At 43.4% G+C, this 20,352-nt stretch overlaps 1 protein-coding gene across 1 annotated transcript in view; it reads left to right on the top strand.

Annotated features, from left to right (window-relative positions):
* Window positions 1-524: 524 nt before the first annotated feature.
* The window catches only part of EMB2737 (embryo defective 2737), a 72,715-nt gene continuing 52,887 nt past the window's right edge, over window positions 525-20,352 (top strand). Inside the window, exons 1-2 of the mRNA XM_087401984.1 lie at window positions 525-898; window positions 14,425-14,489. Coding sequence (XP_087258110.1) covers window positions 740-898; window positions 14,425-14,489 — 224 coding nt within the window. The 5' untranslated portion in view covers window positions 525-739. The remainder of the gene's footprint in view (window positions 899-14,424; window positions 14,490-20,352) is intronic.

A 20,352-nucleotide genomic window follows, 5' to 3' on the forward strand; every position in this document is an offset into this window, starting at 1 on the left:
GTGAATGGCCGTCGCAAGCTTTTCCTTGCAGTACATGGCCGTAGACTTTTCCCTTAGGGATGCTTGTGTGTCTATTGTAGATTTTGTATGTTCAGTTATGACTTTATTTGCGGCTGTGTATTTGGATATATCAATCAGTTCTTTGATGTAGCTATTGCATGTTCAGACATGTGACTGCACTTTTGGATGTGATATTTTAAAGTACTCTGTCATAGAGAATTTTTTTTGGACGTGGCAGATGGAGTACATGGTTGGCGCAGGCTTTTCCCTATAGTACATGGCTGCAGACTTTCCCCTTGAGGGATGTTTATGTGTCTATTGTGGATTTTGTATGTTCACTTATGACTTTGTTTGCGGATGTGTATTTGGACATATCAATGAGTTCTGTGGCTTTACTTTCGGATGTAATATTTTGAAGTACTATGTCATAGAGATTTTTTTTGGTTAAAGTATGTTGCTTGCATTTAAATGTTTCTTTTGTTATATTGTTGGTTTCAGACATTTTAGCATCTTGAGACCCGGCGGAGCGGATCGCTAGCCAGTCGTAGACTGGTCAGGTTACTCGTTGCTATAGCATTGAGACACTTTGGTTTTGAGCTGCCTGGCGAGCTGATTCTATGGAACCTCAGAATCATTGCAGTTTGCATAGCAGAAATGCCAGGCGTCTATCTGCTTAACGACTTTGCTCGCTTTCCACAAATCGTGCAGTCGCATTGCAGTTTTCTCGTAACCTGAAACTATGGAAAAGTTTTTCGGAGCGGCCAAGCGCGCCCTCAGCGATGCAGGGACATTGTTTCGTGAAGCAGCCCACGACGCAGCTTATGATTTTCGAGACAATGCACTCCGAGGCTTCGGATTGCCACGGCTTATCTCTTCCGTGGCATCCCTCTCCGTTGCGGTTGGTCTATTCTCCCTGTCAATAGTTTGCACCTCGAGCAGTTATTTGTTTTACGAAAAAGGGCATCAAATGAAGTACTTGCTAGAAAATGCATGATATCTAACAACTAGTTACTTATTCTCGCATAAGACGAACACCGTGGTGATCCTAGAGCACTTCACGGGCTACAGGGTGCATAGCGATCCTCAGGATCGAGATTTTAAAGGCTTAAGGCCAAGAATCTATGAATCTGTGTGGCTTTCATTGAAATGCTGCTGGCAGTTGGCCTGCACTTAGTAAGGTGAAATCTCAAAGTTACGTCACTGTATTGCTGCATCTTACCTACTGCGAATGTTAAAGGGTCTCGGCCTTGCTGCAAATGCATCCTTGCTTCAGAAGCAAAAGCTTTGCGAGCTCTTGAGCGGTTGAGCAAATTGAAATGCCATTGATCTTGTAACTTGTAATTACCTCTCACGTTCCTCTGCCTTGGAAGCTTCCTACTTCAGGTGAATCCTTCCACATGAAGAGGAGCATAGGCAACACTTGGCAGTGGTATTTGTAGAGCTCAGGAAACACGAGTTGCTGGTCAACACTAAAAAGAGCAAGTTCTTCATGCTAGAGATACATTTCCTGGGACACATCATCTCACGAGATGGAGTGAGGATGGACCCTGCCAAGATAGAGGCAATCAAGAATTAGCCTCCATTGAAGAACCTACATGAAGTCCGTAGTTTGCTTGGCTTGTGTTCATACTATAAGCACTTCATTCGCTATTTTGCTAAGATAGTTTCACCCTTACATGCTTTGCAGAAGAAGGCAGTGCCTTTCCGTTGGGGAAAGAAAGAAATTGCAGCATTCAATGAGCTGAAGGAAAAGCTATGCTCTGATCCTGTTATCATTTTGCCAGACTTACGAAGCCTTTTATTCTTCAATGCGATGCAAGTGGCAATAGTGTTGGTGGAGTGCTTATGCAGGAAGGCAGAGTGGTTGCATATGAGAGCAGGCTGCTCCGAGATGCTGAACACAACATGAATGTGTGTAATTCATGCTCTTACTGTGTGGAAGCACTATCTTTTAGGTGCTGATTTTTATGTGCAAATTGATCATCAATCGCTTTGGTACTTTCACACTAAGAGAAAGTTGAAGCACTTCCACGTGAGAAGTTGAGGAATTTCGCAATGCCTTGAACTTATCTCCTTTTGGTGATTGATCTTTTCCTTGTACATCATCACGTTGGCACTACAGGGGGTTGTTGGAATAATCGCCATGACCAATGTATAGTCAATAAGTGGGTTAGGGACACTTTTCCCTCATTAGCCTAACCACAGTTAGGATCCCTAACTACGGCTAGTGGATAGGATAAGGTTTTGTCACTTAGACAAAACCTTCTCCTTTTGTTGGTTTTCCCTTATCTCTTCTATTCAGTACGTTTGTGTGGGTTCCTCTCCATCTCTTTTTTGCTTTCACTTCTACCCTTGGCTGTCCTACACTTAAGGCAAGGGAATCAATTCCAAGATCTGACACCAATTACCCGTGCAATTCTATACATGCACTAATACACTAGAACTGCACAACGGAAGACACACATAGAAATATACAGGAGAAAGACGAGTCGAGTTTACACCATCTATTGTTACAGCTACACCTGTTTTTCTTATGGTTTTGCAAAGCAATTATTCAAATTATCTGAAAAACATATGAGTAGGGAAAAGAGCTCCAGTTGGCTGCTCCTCCAATTGTCTTCAAGATGAGACTCGATGCTCTTGCTGCACTTCTCTGTCTGAACCTTCGGTTGTTCACTGCTCCACAATGGAGGTGGCTAGCTAACTGCTTCAAGTGTGCAGGCACGGCCTCTTTATAAGGGATCAGGGAGAACCCCTTTTGTTGGCTGACCAGACCAACCAAGTTGGCCAACCACCTGGCCACTTCAAGCTTTGCACATACGTTTGGAGTAGACGAGCATTTCTCTATAGGACCTTTATTATAAGAAAAATGCATCATGGCAGGTTTCAATTCTCGTGCAAATGATACATCATCACAAATTCATACTCGGGACTTGTCCTTGGAGAGTGGACAGTTACACTCACTTCTCTTGGAGGCCATGAGCCTACGAACCTGCAACATTATCATGTGTGGAGACATAGATCATACTGATCTCCCTTGCATGTAACTTCTCTTTGACATTATGATAATGAATCTCAATGTGCTTCGTGCGAGCATGAAACACAGGATTCTTTGCAATTGCTATAGCACTTTGACTATCAGTGAGAATTGGAGAAGGGCCCTCCAATGATAGATGAAGATCAGCAAATAAGCGGCGTAGCCACACACACTCAACTATTGCTATGAAAGCTGCACTGTACTCAGCTTCACATGAGGAAGTAGCCATAATAGATTGTTTCTTATTTAGCCAAGAAATGCAAGCATGCCTCAGTAGGGCCGCATAACATTGTAAAAATTTGTGTATTCTTATTACTGGATTGAATAGGTCCGCATAGCATTTTAAAAATTCGTATCAGTAATAGATGAAGGGAGGGGAGCGATCAATATGCCGTGTTTAAGGTTGATTTGTACGCTGATGTTTCGCCACGTGTCCCTGTTCCAGATTGTTCTACGGTATAAGGAGGGCGAGCTAGTAGACTGGAAGGGGGAGGTGGAGGGAGAGGTAAGGGAGAGAGAGAAAGGACTCCAGGGCTGCTGGGTGAGGGAAGGGGGAGAGGGAAGGGAGAGAGGGGAGAGAGAAAGAGAGGGGAGCCAGAGGTTGAATCGAGGGCCTGAGGGTAAGGTGGAGAAGGAGGGTCGAGGTTCCTTTGTCTCTCTCGCCTCCCTCAGTCAACCTCCCAATCTAAGCCTACAAGAATTTTCTCTCAAAAATTAGGAGTGCGACACAGTTGTGATCCGATATGAAGATTTTGCGTAGTCATTCTATATAGACTTTTTAATTCCGGAGGGTGAATAGTTATTGTGAAGGGATTATAATTATGGATTGAATAGATACAGCTACCATTGACATTGCAAGAGGAAGTCGTAATCACGCTATGTGGTTCCTTGTAATGATAATTGCTTTGATTTAAATTCATTGTTCTTGCATTATCATCATTGCTTTGCAAGCATGTCCCAAAAAGAAACAATTACCACTTGTGGACTTCCTAGTGTCATAATCTCCAGCCCAATAGTGTAAGCATGCATCTGCAAGTCACCCCCCTTAGAGGGTACTTTTAGTTGGATTGTTATGAAGCCCTTTGCTGGTTACAAAGGCATCAATCTTGGAGTACCATGCACGTGGGGCTTGTTTTAGGCCATACAAACTTTATCTGCTTGCAAACTTTATGTGCATTACCCGAAATTTCAAAGCCAGGAGGCTGTTTGACATAAACCTCTTCCAACAAGTCTTCATTAAGAAAAGCTGTCTTTATATCCAACTGATGAACATTCCAATCAAAATGTTCAGCCATAGCAATAATTGATCTAATAGTGGTCATCATGGAAGTAGGAGCAAATGTCTCCTCATAATCAATGCCCTTCTTCTGAGCATAGCCTTTTGCAACCAGCTGTGCCTTGTACCTATCAATGGATCCATCTAGTGTTCTTTTTACTTTGAAAACCCACTTGATACCTATGACATTCTTTCCTGGGGGCAAATCCACAAGATTCCAAGTCTGATTTTTCTCAATGGACTGCGACTCATCTTGCATGGCATTCATCCAATGCACATTGTCCTTAGCTTCTTCAAAAGTATTAGGCTCTTCCTCATCAAGGAGAGTACCTGCTTAAGCTGATTCAATAGAAAGCACCCCCCTTTCATGCCTTGTGTTGGAAAGGTCACCTCCCCATCTGTAAGCCCCCATATAAGAAGAACATGGGGGAGGTGGACCTGGGTCTTGAGGGATGGCCACATGGGCAGCAGCATGGCTGCCATGGGGGTAGAGATCAGAGAAAGAAAGAGGTACCTGGAGGGACCCTCGTGGTTGCAGCAGATGGCGTCATCATACAAGAGAGATGGCGAAGGCACATAGCTCTGGATCTGCCCTGGCAGAAGGCGATTCTTGAAGAGCAGCATGGTGGGATGAACCAGGAGTATATGCGACCTGTTTGGGCAGGCTTGTGCACAGGGATATGGCCTGCAGCAGGTCTTGAAGATGGCGGGAGTGCAGCAGGAGGATTGGCCCGGGCAGACAGGCTGGTTGGGCTGGTTATAGCCAGCCAACGAGGCCTGGTTGAAGGCTGGACCAAGGGCTGATCCCTGCACAAAGGAATGGGGCCAGGCAGCAGCCCAAAAGGGCCTAGCATAGGCCCTTATAAGGGCTGGGAAGGCAGCCAACCAGTCGGTTGGTTAGGGCTGCAACCAACCACAGTCGTCCCACGTAGGACTGACTGGTCGATCAGTTTGAAGGGGCTCTTGGAGCCTATAAAAGGAGTGGCCCGATGCCTCATTTTGCATCCAGCACTTCAGCAAGAGTGGGCAGACAGGAGCAGCCAGTAAGCCTCTCCCTTGGGCCTCAACACTGGAGGTGAAGGTGAGCCAGAGGTGTGCTGCAGACTGAGTTCACAGGGCTAAACCTGTAGGCCATCTTCTCCCGGTTGTATTGATGCCCTCTGGGCCTTGGTATGTGCCATGTAGCTTTAGTTATTGGCACTTAGGTCACCTTAGTACTTTTAGTGTCTTATGAACCTAGTACTAGTGGTACCACTAGGACACTTGGTCCTAGGGTTCTCTTTTATTGTACCTTGTACTTTCATTTTCATTCTAGTTGATGTGACGGCTTCCACTTCTTGCTTCACTCTTTTGCATCCTTTTGCTTTCGTGAGCCTACAGTGGTATCAGAGCACTTCCTTTCTGGACCTGCTTCCTACTCCTAGCTTCCTACTTCCAGCTCCAGCTCCCGCATTTCTGCATCGTCAAGCTTCAGCCCGGACGTTCCGCACAGCTCCGACGCAACCTGCTGTCCGTACACTCTGTACAAATGTACGGATTCCGTACATATGTACAGATTTTGTACATCACATGCTCCTGTCCGTACACTTGCGCATCAGCTCGTCCGTACAGTCGCACGGAGTTCCGCACTGTGCGTCACTTCCTTTCTGGACCTGCTTCCTACTCCCAGCTTCCTACTTCCAGCTCCAGCTCCCGCATTTCTGCATCGTCAAGCTTCAGCCCGGACGTTCCGCACAGCTCCGATGCGACCTGCTGTCCGTACACTCTGTACAAATGTACGGATTCCGTACATATGTACAGATTCCGTACATATGTACAGATTTTGTACATCACATGCTCCTGTCCGTACACTTGCGCATCAGCTCGTCCGTACAGTCGCACAGAGTTCCGCACTGTGCGTCATAATTTGTCCGTACAGTTCCGTATGGCCGGCCGTACAGTTCTGTACCTCTGTGCCAGTTTTGTCCGTACAGAATGTCCGTACGTTTCCGTACAGTTCTGTACTTGCAGGATTTTTTTGCAGGTTGAAGGTACGCAGTGTCCGTCATTTGCAAGCAGAGTTCATTGATAGGCTAAGTTGTGCATCAGCCATTGTTTGGCTTCAATTTTGGGAGTAGACATTGCAGTAGATCTGCAATTTTTTGTGACATTTGGGGCTTTTGCATTTGGGCTACGATTTTGCAGGTTGATTGCAGACAATTTGGGGCTTTTCCTGAATTTGCCCTATTTTTGGCTCAGTTTTGCTCTACAAATTGGGGCTTTTGTGTCTATTGCAGGCAAATTGCACTATACTTTCAGATTTGTAGTGAAATTGGCAAGAAATTGCAGGCCATTTGATCACATTTGCAAATTACAGCTTAATTTGGGGCTTTTCTAGATTTGGACAGCAAGTCTTATTTTTTTGCAGTTGCAAGCCTTGAGGCTATCTTTTGGGTCTCTTTGTCAGTGCATTTTTGACTTGTCCTATTTGCAATGGCTGGCAACAATCATGATTTATTTGGCATTCTTCGTGAAGATGATAAGTTGGATGGCACCAACTATCCGATGTGGTCTTATCTCATGAAACATATTCTTGTTGCAAGACATTTTTGGAACATTGTTTTTGGGATTGATCTGAGGCCAATGAATGCTGCAGTGGCTGCTTCTAATGCTGGTCGCTCTGTAGAGGGGACTCCTTCTGATGCTTTATCCTCTAGCACCCCTGTTGCTGCTCCTCCAACTCAGGAACAAACATGATGGGATGCAAGAGATGCAAATGCACATTCCTGTATTGCTTTATCATGCAAGAGAATCATTATTCCACACATTCGGTCATGCAGGACAGCAAAGGAATGCTTGGGACAAATTGGCTTCTCTTTATTAGATTCGCAATGAGGCACGTGTTGCATATTTAAGAAGGCAATTGCAGGAAGTCAGCACCAATATTGATGAGGTGGTGCCAAATTCTCAGCTTGTCAGTACCACATTGAATGGGCTGCCAGATACATATCAAGGGTTTGCTACAACCCTTTGACTACAGATACATATCAAGGGTTTGCTACAACCCTTTGACTAGTGGCCATGGGTAATCCAGATCACTACTCCTTTGATCAGTTAGTCACTTTGCTTTTGCAGGAAGAGCAAAGTCGTGCTAATAGGCAAGCTACTATTTCTGATCATGCATTTGCTTCACAGCAGAAAGGAAAAGGCAAGGCTTCTAAGCCTATGGGCAAGCCTAAATATGCACCTAACAGTGGCAATTCCTCCAATGTATCTCAAAATACAGCAGATAAGTCAAAGAAGAAAAGATGCAACTATTGTCGCAAGCCAGGGCATGAAATTTTAGAATGCAGGAAGCGCATTGCTTCGGAGAAGAAGAAAGCAGGATTTGACAGTAAATGCTTCACATGCAATTGAATCCCATGAGCCAGCAGAGGCCTCACATGCACATGCTCTCCAGGATGATTGGGCATGGGCTGTCCATTGCTCCTTTGATTCCTCCAAAGTTGATGCATTCTTTACTGCTGATGATGCTCAGTCTTGGTATTTTGATAGTGGTGCTTCCAAGCACGTCACCTCTTGTAGACAGTTATTTCATTCCTTAGCTAATGCACCTCAAGGGGGGACTGTCACATGTGCTAATAATGCTTCCTATGCTGTAAAAGGAATTAGAGATGTGCAGCTCACATCCATTTCAAGCCATCCTGTCACTTTGACAAATGTTCTTTTTGTGCCTGGAATTGAAGTCAACTTGATTTCAATTTCAGCAATTGCCACTTCAGGTTTCAGAGTGATATTTGATGGATATAGATGCTTAGTATATGATCTTCGTGATGACAATGCCATGTTCTCACTGGCACTTTGCAAAAGGGGCTTTTATTACCTTGATCATCACTCAGCTGCATTTTCTATTGAAGTACTTGCTATTTCAGATTCACAGCTTGCTGAAACTCATCTTTGGCATGAGAGAATGGGTCATCTCAATTATAGAGCTGTTGCCAAGTTACATTCATAGTGCATGGCAAATGATGTACCTCAAACTCTCACAGTTTCCAAACATGTGTGTGAGGGTTGTCTTTTGGGTAAGATGCATCGGTTTCCTTTTCAAAAGGATTGTCCGAAATTCCCACAAAGGAAATTGCAGCTAGTGCACAATGATGTCTGTGGCCCAATATGGACAAATGCCATCGGAGGGTACAAATATTTCATGACTCTAATTGATGACTTCACAAGATATTGCTGGGTATATGCTTTAAAAGCCAAATCTGAAGTGTTCTCATGCTTTCAGAGGTGGCTGCTGGGTATATGCTTTAAAAGCCAAATCTGAAGTGTTCTCATGCTTTCAGAGGTGGCTGAATATGGTTGAGAATGAATCAGGATGCAAGCTTGTCACCCTCAACACGGATAGGGAGGGAGAGTATATGTCAAAGGAGTTTGATGCATTTTTGTCTTCATGAGCATTGTTCACTCATGCACTACTCCTTACACTCCTCAGCATAATCCTGTTCCTGAAAGGAAGAACAGGTCCACTATGGAGATGGCCAGATGCATGCTTAAGGCCAAGTCCTTGTTCAATACATTTTGGCTTGATGCAGTGATGTGTGCCAACTATGTGCTGAATAGATCACCTATAAGGGCATTGAGGACGGTTACACCTTATGAAGCATGGAAAGGCAGGAAGCCTTCACTTTCACACATAAGAGTTTTTGGGTCTCTTGCATATGTCCATGTACAATCTCAGCTGAGACATAAGCTTGATGATAAGGCAACCAAATGCATATTTATTGGTTACAGCTAGGAGAGCAGAGGGTATCGGATGTAATCTTTGCTAAACATTCAGCTTCTCCTCTTGTGGACTGCAAAGCTAATCCAAAAGTTGACATGTCTGATGCCTTTGACTCTTAGTTACCTCTTCTTCCCTCGGAGGGGGACTTTGACCACCAACATGAGCCTCCTGCAGGCCCTCCAACAAGCAATGATCAGCCAGCACCCCTTCTGATTTGCAAATTCCTCATCCAGCACAAAATGATCCCAATATTAATGATGCAGTGATTGAAGAAAGAGCTGTCAATAGATAGCAAAGGCAAGTTCCCAGATGGCTTCGTGACACATTGAGGGACAGCAAACAAGATCAACCTCTTGCTGCTTGGACAAGATCAGGGAATAGACAGATGCATGGTCACTTTCTTGAGTTTGCACTCCTTGCTACAGCTTGCAATGAAGAGCCCTTGTGCCATAAAGATGCTTTTGACAACAAAGAGTGGATGGATGCAATGAGAGCTGAGGTACAATCTATTGCAAAAAATGACACATGAGAATTAGTAGATCTACCTCCTGGCAAGCATGCGATTGGTACCTGGTGGGTCTACAAATTAAAAAGGAAATCTGATGGTAGCATAGATCGACACAAAGCCTGTCTTGTTGCAAAAGGGTATGCCCAACAACAAGGCATTGACTTTGAGGAGAACTTTGCTCCCACTTCCAAGATTACTACTATTAGATGTGTCATTGCCATTGCAGCCCATCCCCATTGGCAAGTGCACCAGCTTGACATCAAGACTGCCTTTCTTCATGGGGATCTGCAGGAAGAAGTTTATGTAACACAACCTCTTGGCTTTGAGGTTGTTGGCTCTGGAAACAAGGTATGCCGGCTGAGAAAAGCCCTTTATGGTTTGAAGCAGGCACCCAAGGCATGGTATGCTAAAATTCATGCACACTTATTGTCCCTTGGTTTTCAGAATAGCCCCACAGAGCCCACTCTTTATGTTTGTGGGAGTGGATCTGATTTTTTAGTGCTGATTTTATATGTGGATGACATGCTGATCACGGGCCCTGATACTCAGCATATTGCAGCTTTCAAGGCTGATTTGCAGCAAGCTTTTGAAATGTCAAACATGGGACAGCTGCACTATTATTTGGGCATTCTGTTTGCTCATGTTGAGGGGGTGTTATGATGTCACAGTCCAAGTATATTGGACAGCTCCTTGATCGTTTTCAGTTTGAGGATTGCAAGCCAATCTCTACTCCAGTGGACCCTGGCTTCAAATTTTCAGCTCATGATGGGAGCCCACCATGTGATATTACTCTTTACCAAGCAGGCTATTGGATGTCTCATTTACTTATGCCACACCAGAGCTGACTTACAGTATGCAGTATCCTAGCTCAGGAGGTTCATGCACATGCCCAGTTCACAGCATTTGCAGGCAGTGAAGTGGCTTCGACAGCTACTTATAGATCTTGGTATTCGCCAGACATCCTCCACTATGGTCTACACTGACAACCAGAGTGCTTTGGCCATTGCGCGTAATTCAATGTTTCATGCGCGTACCAAGCACATTGAAGTTCACTATCATTATGTTCGAGAGCGGTTGTCAGCAGGAGACAGAGAGTTATCTTACCTTTCCACAGAAGACAACATAGCAGATATGTTTACAAAGGCACTTCCTCGTCTCAAGTTCGAAGTCTTTCAACATGCTTTATACTTGGTTCCCTTTGTTACATGATCAGGTATACCTTGTACATTCATAGGTGGCTATATCCCTTTGGATGAATATGTGCCACCATGACCAGAAAATACCAGGTATTCTAAGACGTTTCCAGAATACTTCAGCACATACCATGGAGGGGGGTTTGTAGGCCATCTTCTCCCGGTCGAATTGATGCCTTGTGGGCCCTGGTATGTGCCATGTAGCTTTAGTTATTGGCACTTAGGTCACCTAGTACTAGTGGTACCACTAGGACACTAGGTCCTAGGGTTCTCTTTTATTGTACCTTGTACTTTCATTTTCATTCTAGTTGATGTGACGGCTTTCACTTCTTGCTCCACTCTTTTGCATCCTTTTGCTTCCGTGAGCCTACAGAACCTTAGGCTGTCTATCAGGGCAGCAAGAAGCTGAGATTTGGACGGAGAGTCTACATACGCTCGAGGTGGAGCACACGGGCCTAAGTCTAGAGATATCCGGTAGATAGTAGAAGTACCTTGTGGTAAGATCAAAGGACCACGCTCTGGTGGGACTTTGGATCTATCTCTTTTGTATTGTGTCCATAGCTTAGACGGAAATATATTGTTTTGGTGGTTTCTATATCCGGCTGGTTTATTGTCTATTAATGAGTCTGCACATCTATGTGATGCACATATGTTTAAGAATTTTGCAATTCCAGCTCCCACACACACTGTGTGAGCCCCTGGGCTATTCTATCAGTCTTTCGCTATGCGTACTGTGACGCGAAAACTTGATATTTTTTATTTGACATTGGTATTGTTTTTCTCTATTTTTTATAAGAGTTTGAGTATCAAGTGATAGCCTAGCGGCTCTCACTTATTTTTATTTTCTAAGATATTGTATGGGATTGAGAGGATGAGTGGAATGGATCATTGTAAATACCATGCGTATGAATGATAAATATCTTAGTATGGGGTGAGAGTTATTTGTGTATGGGATATTATGGGATTTTTAGAAAATAGGAAGAGTGAGTCATATAAAGAGGTGGGCTCATGTCCATGTGTTCCAATAATATAAGAGAGATCACATGCCAAGCGTGTGGAAGGCATGTGGAGGAGTGTGGAGTCAAGAGGAATCCTTCCTATGTGAAATAAGAAGGATGTGGACATATGGAAAAGAGGGGGTCCCTATAGGCTCCATGTGGGGAGACTCTTGACTTTTTCAATATTTTAAGAGTCTTGAGCATCTTTTGATGGGACACATGGCAAGAGTAGCAAAAAAGGACATGGATGGTGACATACGGGCTTATGTGATTGATGGAGAAAGGAATCTATAGGCAGCAATTGTATATGGGTGAAGGAGGGTGACAAAATCTCTATAAAAAAAGCTCTCCTCTCCCTTGTTCATCATCTCTATCCTCTGTCGAGGCTCCCCGCAGGGTGCAGATGTCTTCCAACAATCAGGAGAAGAGAGAAATGAAGGTAGAGAGCGGAGGGTGAACAAGAAAGAGCTATAGAGGAAAGATGGTCCACAGATCTGTCCCGAAATGATTGCCTCGGGATCTGTACCTGAGTCCTCCTAAGAGAGGGTGCCAAAAGCAGCAGGGAAAGTTCCTCCTGCAGCTTGCACTGGTCCAAAACAGCTCCAGAAGCCATCACGCAGCCAAAAACATGCGCACAAAGGTCCAGCACAGCAAAACACAACCCTAGGCCCCTGTTGGAGGCAGCTGAACACGTCTGCACGGATTTCGTACAGCCGTACAGAAATTTTCAGAAAGTTCAAAAATGACTTCTGGCACTTCCTGGAAGTGCGTACTAGCCTTGGAACAGTCAACACAGTTAAAATGGCTTAAAACGGCTGAAAACAGGCTTGAAACAGCTCAAACAGCTCAAAAACTGCACAAGAACAACTGAAAACGTCCAACACCTCTGGGAGAGCGAGGGGAGAGAGATGGAAGGTGGGGGAAGGGCATGCATACACATGCATGACAAATGGCATCTCCTCCTTGCCATTTGCCTCTTCATTAAAGTCCTAACCCCCATGCCAAGGACAACGTTGGTTGTCCTTGGACCCAACTTTTAGACCCCTCTTTTAAAGCCTTTGCCTTGCCCCTAGGACCTAGTGGTGCACCTAGACTTTGCCCTTAGGAACTTCTAGGAAGTGTGCACTTCCTCTAGCCAAACCATTATAACACTTAACCATGGTTAACCTTGTGTTAAGCGTAGGTTGAGTTACGAAGATACTTTACATCACTTTTCACGTTCTCGTGACAGGAGGGTGGGTGGGAGTACCAGGGGGCATCCAAACTGTGCTGAAAAGGAGGTATCCTATCGATGTGAAACCCCAGTCTCACAAACCATCTGTGAGTCCGTGCATACCAGCCTCGCTCGTCTCCCTCTGCTGCCAACCTCATGGAGGAATCGAGAGCCAACCATGGCAACCTCTGTCTCCCTGATGTGCAGTCCCCATATGAGCTAACCCGGTGTAGATATGTGATGGTCTGAAAGACTGCATCTAGCTGGAGTGGAGAAGCACCAAACTCGGCCTGAATGATATGATGTGGTACAGATGGTTTCCCCCGGATCATCCGTGAGAGATAGGTAAAAGGCTTTCAGGGCATTCAAAATCTTCTATCCTTAGAGAACCTTGTTGTTGTAAAAGTAAGAGATTCCAAAGCTTTAATAATGCTGATTTAGGACATGTAGTCACAGCTGATACCTCAATTTTGCTTTCTAGTAACTTAAGAGACCTTTTCATGAAAGGCACGAAATTTCAATTGTACTCTTTTAAAGAGTCTTGATAAGGGAATGTCAAAGTTTGTTTTGCAATTGGAAGAATGTTTAGGAGTTCAAAATATCTTATCAGAATGGAAAGGGAAGATCTTGAAGAAAGTTGCTTTGAAACTAGAAGAAGTCCCTTTGGTTAATTGCTCAAAGCAAAGTCTCTTTGCTGACATACTCTCCAAGATGAAAATGATATGGAGTTAATAGCAATTCCTATTGGGAATCTTGAAGGGTCTCCAATGTGGGGAAAAGTACATCACCCATGTAGGTTATTACAGTGATCTAAATTCGACTAGAAGTGCCAATTTGCTTGGAATGACTAGGGGACAAGACTGTTGACATGTCATTGATGTCTACTAATACATATATATTATTCGGGTATATTCTCTTCTTTGTGTGAAATTAATCGCATATATTGCAAAGATAACAGCGCTCCTCTTCACATGTAATCACTGTGGTGAAATGTTGTTTCGTTTGGATTTTTAGGCTTGAATGTTTTTTTGGTAACATAGCATGTGTTATTTGCCTTGAACTTTGCATCTTCATTTTTGGGAAAGTTTAATATTTGCTTTAATAAGTAACCCTTGCCCTGTACTTCCTATGACATCATCTGGTGAATTCTTCACTTGTCCTTGCGCACTAATACGAGCAGCTTGAAAGTATGTTGTCAATTTGTTAGGATAGTATCATCTGTTAGTTTCTTTATTCGGCTTTTATCTCCCAATTGATTGTCAACTATTTAAAAGGACATTGTCATTTCATTAGACCTTCTAGAATTTTGTTCCACTATGAACATTTTTGTCGCATATGCAATATAAAGGCTGTAGATGAAAGAAAGACTTTGACATAATGGTTGTATGAAAGAAGTGACACATGTTCTGTCTTATGTATTTTGATTTATAACAGGGAGTGGCAGCAGCAGGCACTGCATCAATCACCTTGGAAATGATCTCCAAAGTCTTTGGGACAAGGTGACTTACTTTTCATGCCATTCTTTAACAAGAAGATTGAGGTAAAGGCACAAAACTTACTTCCTTCCATTGTTTGTGATAGTAAGGAACTAAGTACAACACATTGCACTTTGCATGGATATGCTATTACCTTAGAAATTCCTCTTTCAACCCTGGTGGATGTTAGAAATGATCAATTTTAAGATCACTATGAGAATGAGATATAGCTCACTATTTTTTTGCGGAGAACAAATCCAAAATGCCGCCCATTGGCAAATGTGTGGGAGGATATCGGTCCATATATTATGTAGAAAATTTCCCTGTATTTTTACACCGCTGGAGAATGTGATTCCAGACCATGGTGCTAATGATTGTGTAAAGCTTTACATGGTTGAGATTTTAACTACATGATGGGCCAGACATTATTAGCATGGCCTTGGTCTCTCTAATCTTACTCTCCTAGGATTTTTGGCATATAAATATGCCATGTAAGCCTCTTTATGGGAGGGCAAGTGGGTTATCAGAGAATGTTTTACAACAGGGCACAGTGGTTTGGAACTAATGTTTTTTCACTTGGACGTGCTCTTTTAGCAGATTTATATCACATTAGATCTATTTTCGTGCAGAGGGATGCATATCACACATTGGGGAAACGTTGCAAATACATGACAACCTGTGGAGACAACAACAAAGTATCGTTGTCTAGTTGCAGATATGAAAGACAACAGCATAGCACAGCTTGAAAGACTGAAAAATAGACTGCTTTGAAGCTGAAGAGCAGTGGAGACTGAAGGCTTTGTTTCTGTCTGAGCCTGAAAAGCTTTTCCTACTGCACCCACCTACTGCTGCTGCTGAGGATGTTTCCTTTCATGAGTAGACCATATGGTTCCTTCAGATTTTGTTGGGGAATGAGTGCCTCATGGAATGTATTTTATTCCAATTTCATATCTGAGGTGGTGGTCAATGTTGGTTGGCACTGGTCTGGCTGGTTGGCAGATTTAAAAGGGCTAGATTGTATAAGCATTTTTGCTTAGAGACGCTTGTTTGGGAGAGACTAAAATAGTCTTCACAGCAGTAGACTTTTGACGGAAATTCAATACGAAGACCTTTGTGGGTGTGTGGATTGGTATGCGTAAGAGCATATAACCCATTTCTCAGTGTCAAGCCTTGTAGTAACAGCCACGGGTCTTCCTAGAACCCTTTGTACCGTGCCATGCAGAGCATAGACAATATCATGCCATTTACTGACGAGGGTGGATGTAGGTCCAGTTTGCTGCCCTCCTCTTAAGACTACTTCGAGCCACCCAAACATCCTAGGCTGTTATGCTAGAAGTTCTCTCCTGAATGCTGTCCTTCGGAGAGAAATCTAGTTGCGAATGAGTTCGAGGAGAAGCCTCAATGATATCCTAGTTGGTGACTTGCTCAATGCCAATGAAACAGGCCGATCACCTCCTGCAAGTGAAAACCCATGTATCCTTCATACCCTGGCCATAATCCTGAGAGAGTCCAACCAAATCCTTTGGGCCGAGGTGGGCAGCTCCACTTAAGGAAATTTAGAAATCCCCTGTGCCAAAAATATGAAGTAATTTAGGAACACTTATGATCGTTAATTTGTTATGTACCTGTCTCATATATGTCATCCTTTGACAAGCTTGACTAAAAAAGATGTTCCTTATATCTAGAGCAATAAACAACAGACAACATTCAATCTATTAAATAAAATGCTGATATTTATACTATTTTGCAGTCTCGAACTCAAAATGCAATTTTATATTTTTATGGATGTCTTGCAAGTGGCTGTTGGAATAGTTATCATGCAAATAAAAACAAATAACTGGTACAAACCAATATGATGCAAGTAGAATGATGAATAAAGTAGAACATAAATACTTTGTGGGCATTGTCTACTGATAGGAAAAATTTATATACTATTTGCTGGGAAACAAAATCATATTTCATGTGGATCATTAGGCCTTATTTACTTGATTGACAAACACTAATTATCTAGTGGGTTGATCAAGTACTCAGATAATCTGTTCTTGATTTTGAGAAAGATGCACGTCTTTCAAAATCTCCTTAAGGGATTGTTGAGCAAGTCATTTTTTAGGAGATATAATTGGCAAGAAGCCAATGCAAGCAAGTCTATGTTGGCCTACAATTCTTAAAGAGGCACTTGAGCTCCTCCTTACACTGTGGGCTGGTTTGGATGAGGCTGGTGTGGAGAGGATGATGGGATATCTCAAGGTGTATGCCCCAGGCACACCTTGGTTTCTGTGTGTGTGTGCTAGAGGCACAGTTAGGTGCCCATAAGCACTGTTAGGTGGTGGTAGATGCCACATAGGATGATTGAGAGAATCTAGGAGCTGATTGAGGAGATGATTGTGGAGATAAGAGGTCATCAGTGATGTCAGTGATCATGTAAGAGGTGCCTACATAAGGACCTCACCTTTCTTCATTCCATAAGCAAGAATTCTCATTTTGTGTTCACTTCATGCTTTCCCTTCAATTCCCCAACATGGTATCAGAGCACTATGATCCTCCTTGAGCCCATTTGTGCCACATCATCTTCTTCTTCTCCATCTTCTTCTTCTTCTTCTTCTTCTTCTTCTTCTTCTTCATCTTCAACCATTTCTTCCCAAAACTTGCTAGAGCTTGTTCTCCCTCGTTTCTCCGCCATTCTCCAAATCCTCTGAGCTGGAGATACCTCTCAAATGGGCGAACTTTCATCTGCAAGGAATTGAAGAAACAACTGCGCTGCTGGTCGCCATTCCACGAAGATCGTCGAAACTATCTTCTGCGTTTTCTCTGTGTCTGCTCCACCTTTCTCTAATTCCTTTTAGGGGAAGCTTCTCCATACCTTGGGCTATCTTGTGTTGAAATTTGAGCAGCAATGGATGCATATTCAAGGAGAAAACAAGGAAAAACCAGTCCACTTTCAAGCAGCTAGCTATGGCGACGTGATGTGGAATTGCGCCTCTCCTCCTCAGTGGCTCTTCTCTGGTATATGACCTTTGTTTCTACCTAGAAAGCCCTTTTTTCTTTGCTTTGAAGAGTGAGATACAAGCCCTCCAAGTTCAAGCCTTTGTTTTGGACAGTTTTGACAAGGTTGTGAGTTTGATGCTACATTAGATGCTACAACATTTCTGATGTTTTAAAGTGATGAATAGCATCAGTACAACTGTGGCTACAGCTTTGTTTTAAGTTGCTATACCTGGATTTGATTGGAATACTTTCATTTAGTCACCTCTATAAAGCATGCAAGTGAAAGCATCATTGATTTGTAGTATGGAATTTGGTTACAAGTCTTTGCTACTCTAAATGCTTGTACTTTGAAGCCCTTCAACTGTTTCTAGCCTTGTAAGAGAGTAGACACTGCCCATTCTGGGTTAGACCCTCTCATGGCTACCTTCTTGAATATGGATAAGTTCAATGGTAAAGGCTTTCACACATGGCAGATGAAGGTTAAGTTTGCATTAATGAGGGAAAACCTCTGGGGGCTTATCAAACCTGCTTCAACTTCTTCTTCAGCAGCCTCTAATGCTGGAGAATCCTCAGCTCCAACACACCCGGCAAGAGATCCTGCTAGAGAGGAGAAAGCCTATGGCATCATTGCTCTTGCCTTAGGAGATGACTGTATTCATCACATTTCTGATTTGGAGTCTCCTTCTGAAGCTTGGCAGAAGCTTGATATTATTTTTAGTGCTAGCTCTCACATCTCAAAATTGTCACTTAAGATTGCTTTCTTTGAATTGAAGATGGCTAGTGGCACTCCTTTGGCTGCCCATGTCAATCATATGCGGAGTCTCATGACTCATCTTGCTTCTATCAACTCTCCAATCACTATAGATGATGCAATGGCAGTGTTGCTCAAAAGTATGCCTGAAGATTATGGTCATGTTGTTACCACTTTGAAAAATCTTCCTAATCCTACTCTTGAAGGTCTTATTACTGCTCTTCAAGAAGAAAGGCACATGGAACTCCGGAGAGGCAATGACACAGCCTATACCATAAAAATCCAGAAGGGCAAGTTTTCACCTTGCAAACATTGTGGGAAGACTAATCACCTCTCAAAAGATTGCTTCAAGATCAATCCTTGCAAACATTGTGGCAAAAACAATCACCATGAAAAGTATTGTAAGGCCAAAAAGGAAGCAACTACAAAACCAGAGACTGCCAATCTACTTTCAGTTGATGTGCCTCCACAAGATGAGGCATCCTATGAAGATTATGCTTTTTGAACCATCTCCATATATGCCTCAGATCTCTCTTTTTTTATGTTGAGTCAAGGTACTCAGCCTGGATAGTCCTCCAAAATGAATGAAATAAACTATTGTGTATTTTGTAAACACCTCTTGAAGGAGACCGTGAGGAGATAATACTTTTTGGAGTTGGGGATGAGGCACAATTACCCCTTGGCCCCTTTTCTATATTTGTTTGTAGCCTTTCAGAGGTACGTTTAACAAGTCTATTGCCAAGCATCCACATCCAAGATCAATGGGAACAAATCTGTACGTTTCCTCACTGCTAAGTAAACACTCACATGCAAGGTCGAGGCTTCAAATAGGTATTGCACTAGTTGGACTGTTGGGTGGGCTTGGATATTTCAGCAGATAGCTCTGGTGCTTGAGCAAGGTTCTTTATTAGAGCTCAGCCAAGTTCTCTCTCATAGGCACTCATCGTCAAAGAGCCATTCCAGTCACATTGCTTCAACTGGGGCTTCTAGGGAGCACACCTCGCATGGACGGCCAAAGGCGACAATAGCACCAATGGCTTTTCACAGAGGCCCCCCATCGGGAAAGGATTTGCCTCTAATGCAGAGCCTCCTCTGTTGGGGAACTGAAGGGAAAGCATGAAGTGAACACAAAATGAGAATTCTTGCTTATGGAATGAAGAAAGGTGAGGTCCTTATGTAGGCACCTCTTACATGATCACTGACATCACTGATGACCTCTGATCTCCACAATCATCTCCTCAATCAGCTCCTAAATTCTCTCCATCATCCTATGTGGCATCTACCACCACCTAACAGTGCTTATGGGCACCTAACTGTGCCTCTAGCACACACACATAGAAACCAAGGTGTGCCTGGGGCATACACCTTGAGATATCCCATCATACCCCCCCTCAAGGGAATGCCTCAGGCTCTGTCAAGGATACATCTAGTCTCATAGTTTCTCATGCCATCTCATGGTGGTCAAGGATAAATCTATGGCTAGGTTCTCATGCTAGCAAGGGGTTCCCAAGGGTGTGAAGTAAACAAAGGGATACATAAGACCTTCCAATGGTTATCTCCCCTGCATGTACATGCACACAATGTTTGCAGGAGGTACCATAGAGCAAAACACATACACATGGCCTACATCATATGGTGATGGCCCAATCCACCCATCTTGTTATGAGTTTTTGGTGTCTCTGGATAGATCCGAGATCTGTCACTGCCGCCCTTGACTCCTCATTGTGTGGACACCCATGGACGAGGTGAGGTGGCCTTTTGTTGAGATGCGGCAATTATGGTGCCATGATGGGATAAGTGCTCGTAGGACTGATATCCAATCTCCTACTGACTTGGCATATCTAGCACTAAATATCCCAATTTCGGCCTCTCCCAATCACTTCTCATGTGTAGAAGTCGTAATCACTTGCTATTGGAGACCATGTTATGTGGTGGACCTCACGGCTTGGATCTAAGTTGGGTTACCTGTGTACGAAGAGCACAACATATCTTTGATCGGGATAGTGAAGGACTATGCTTAACCCCACAAAAAACAATGATACCTCCTTTGGATCTCATAGTATCTGGGGCATTGCGTTAGAACATGCTCCTGTGCCTCTATCTCATGTATAAAAAAGAGTGCAAAGTCTCAAGTCTCTACAATGCCATGTA

The sequence above is a fragment of the Dipteris shenzhenensis genome, chromosome 30, assembly GCF_047967505.1.
Source record: "Dipteris shenzhenensis isolate YYH24624 ecotype China chromosome 30, Dip_SZ_1.0, whole genome shotgun sequence".
Lineage (NCBI taxonomy): Eukaryota > Viridiplantae > Streptophyta > Polypodiopsida > Gleicheniales > Dipteridaceae > Dipteris > Dipteris shenzhenensis.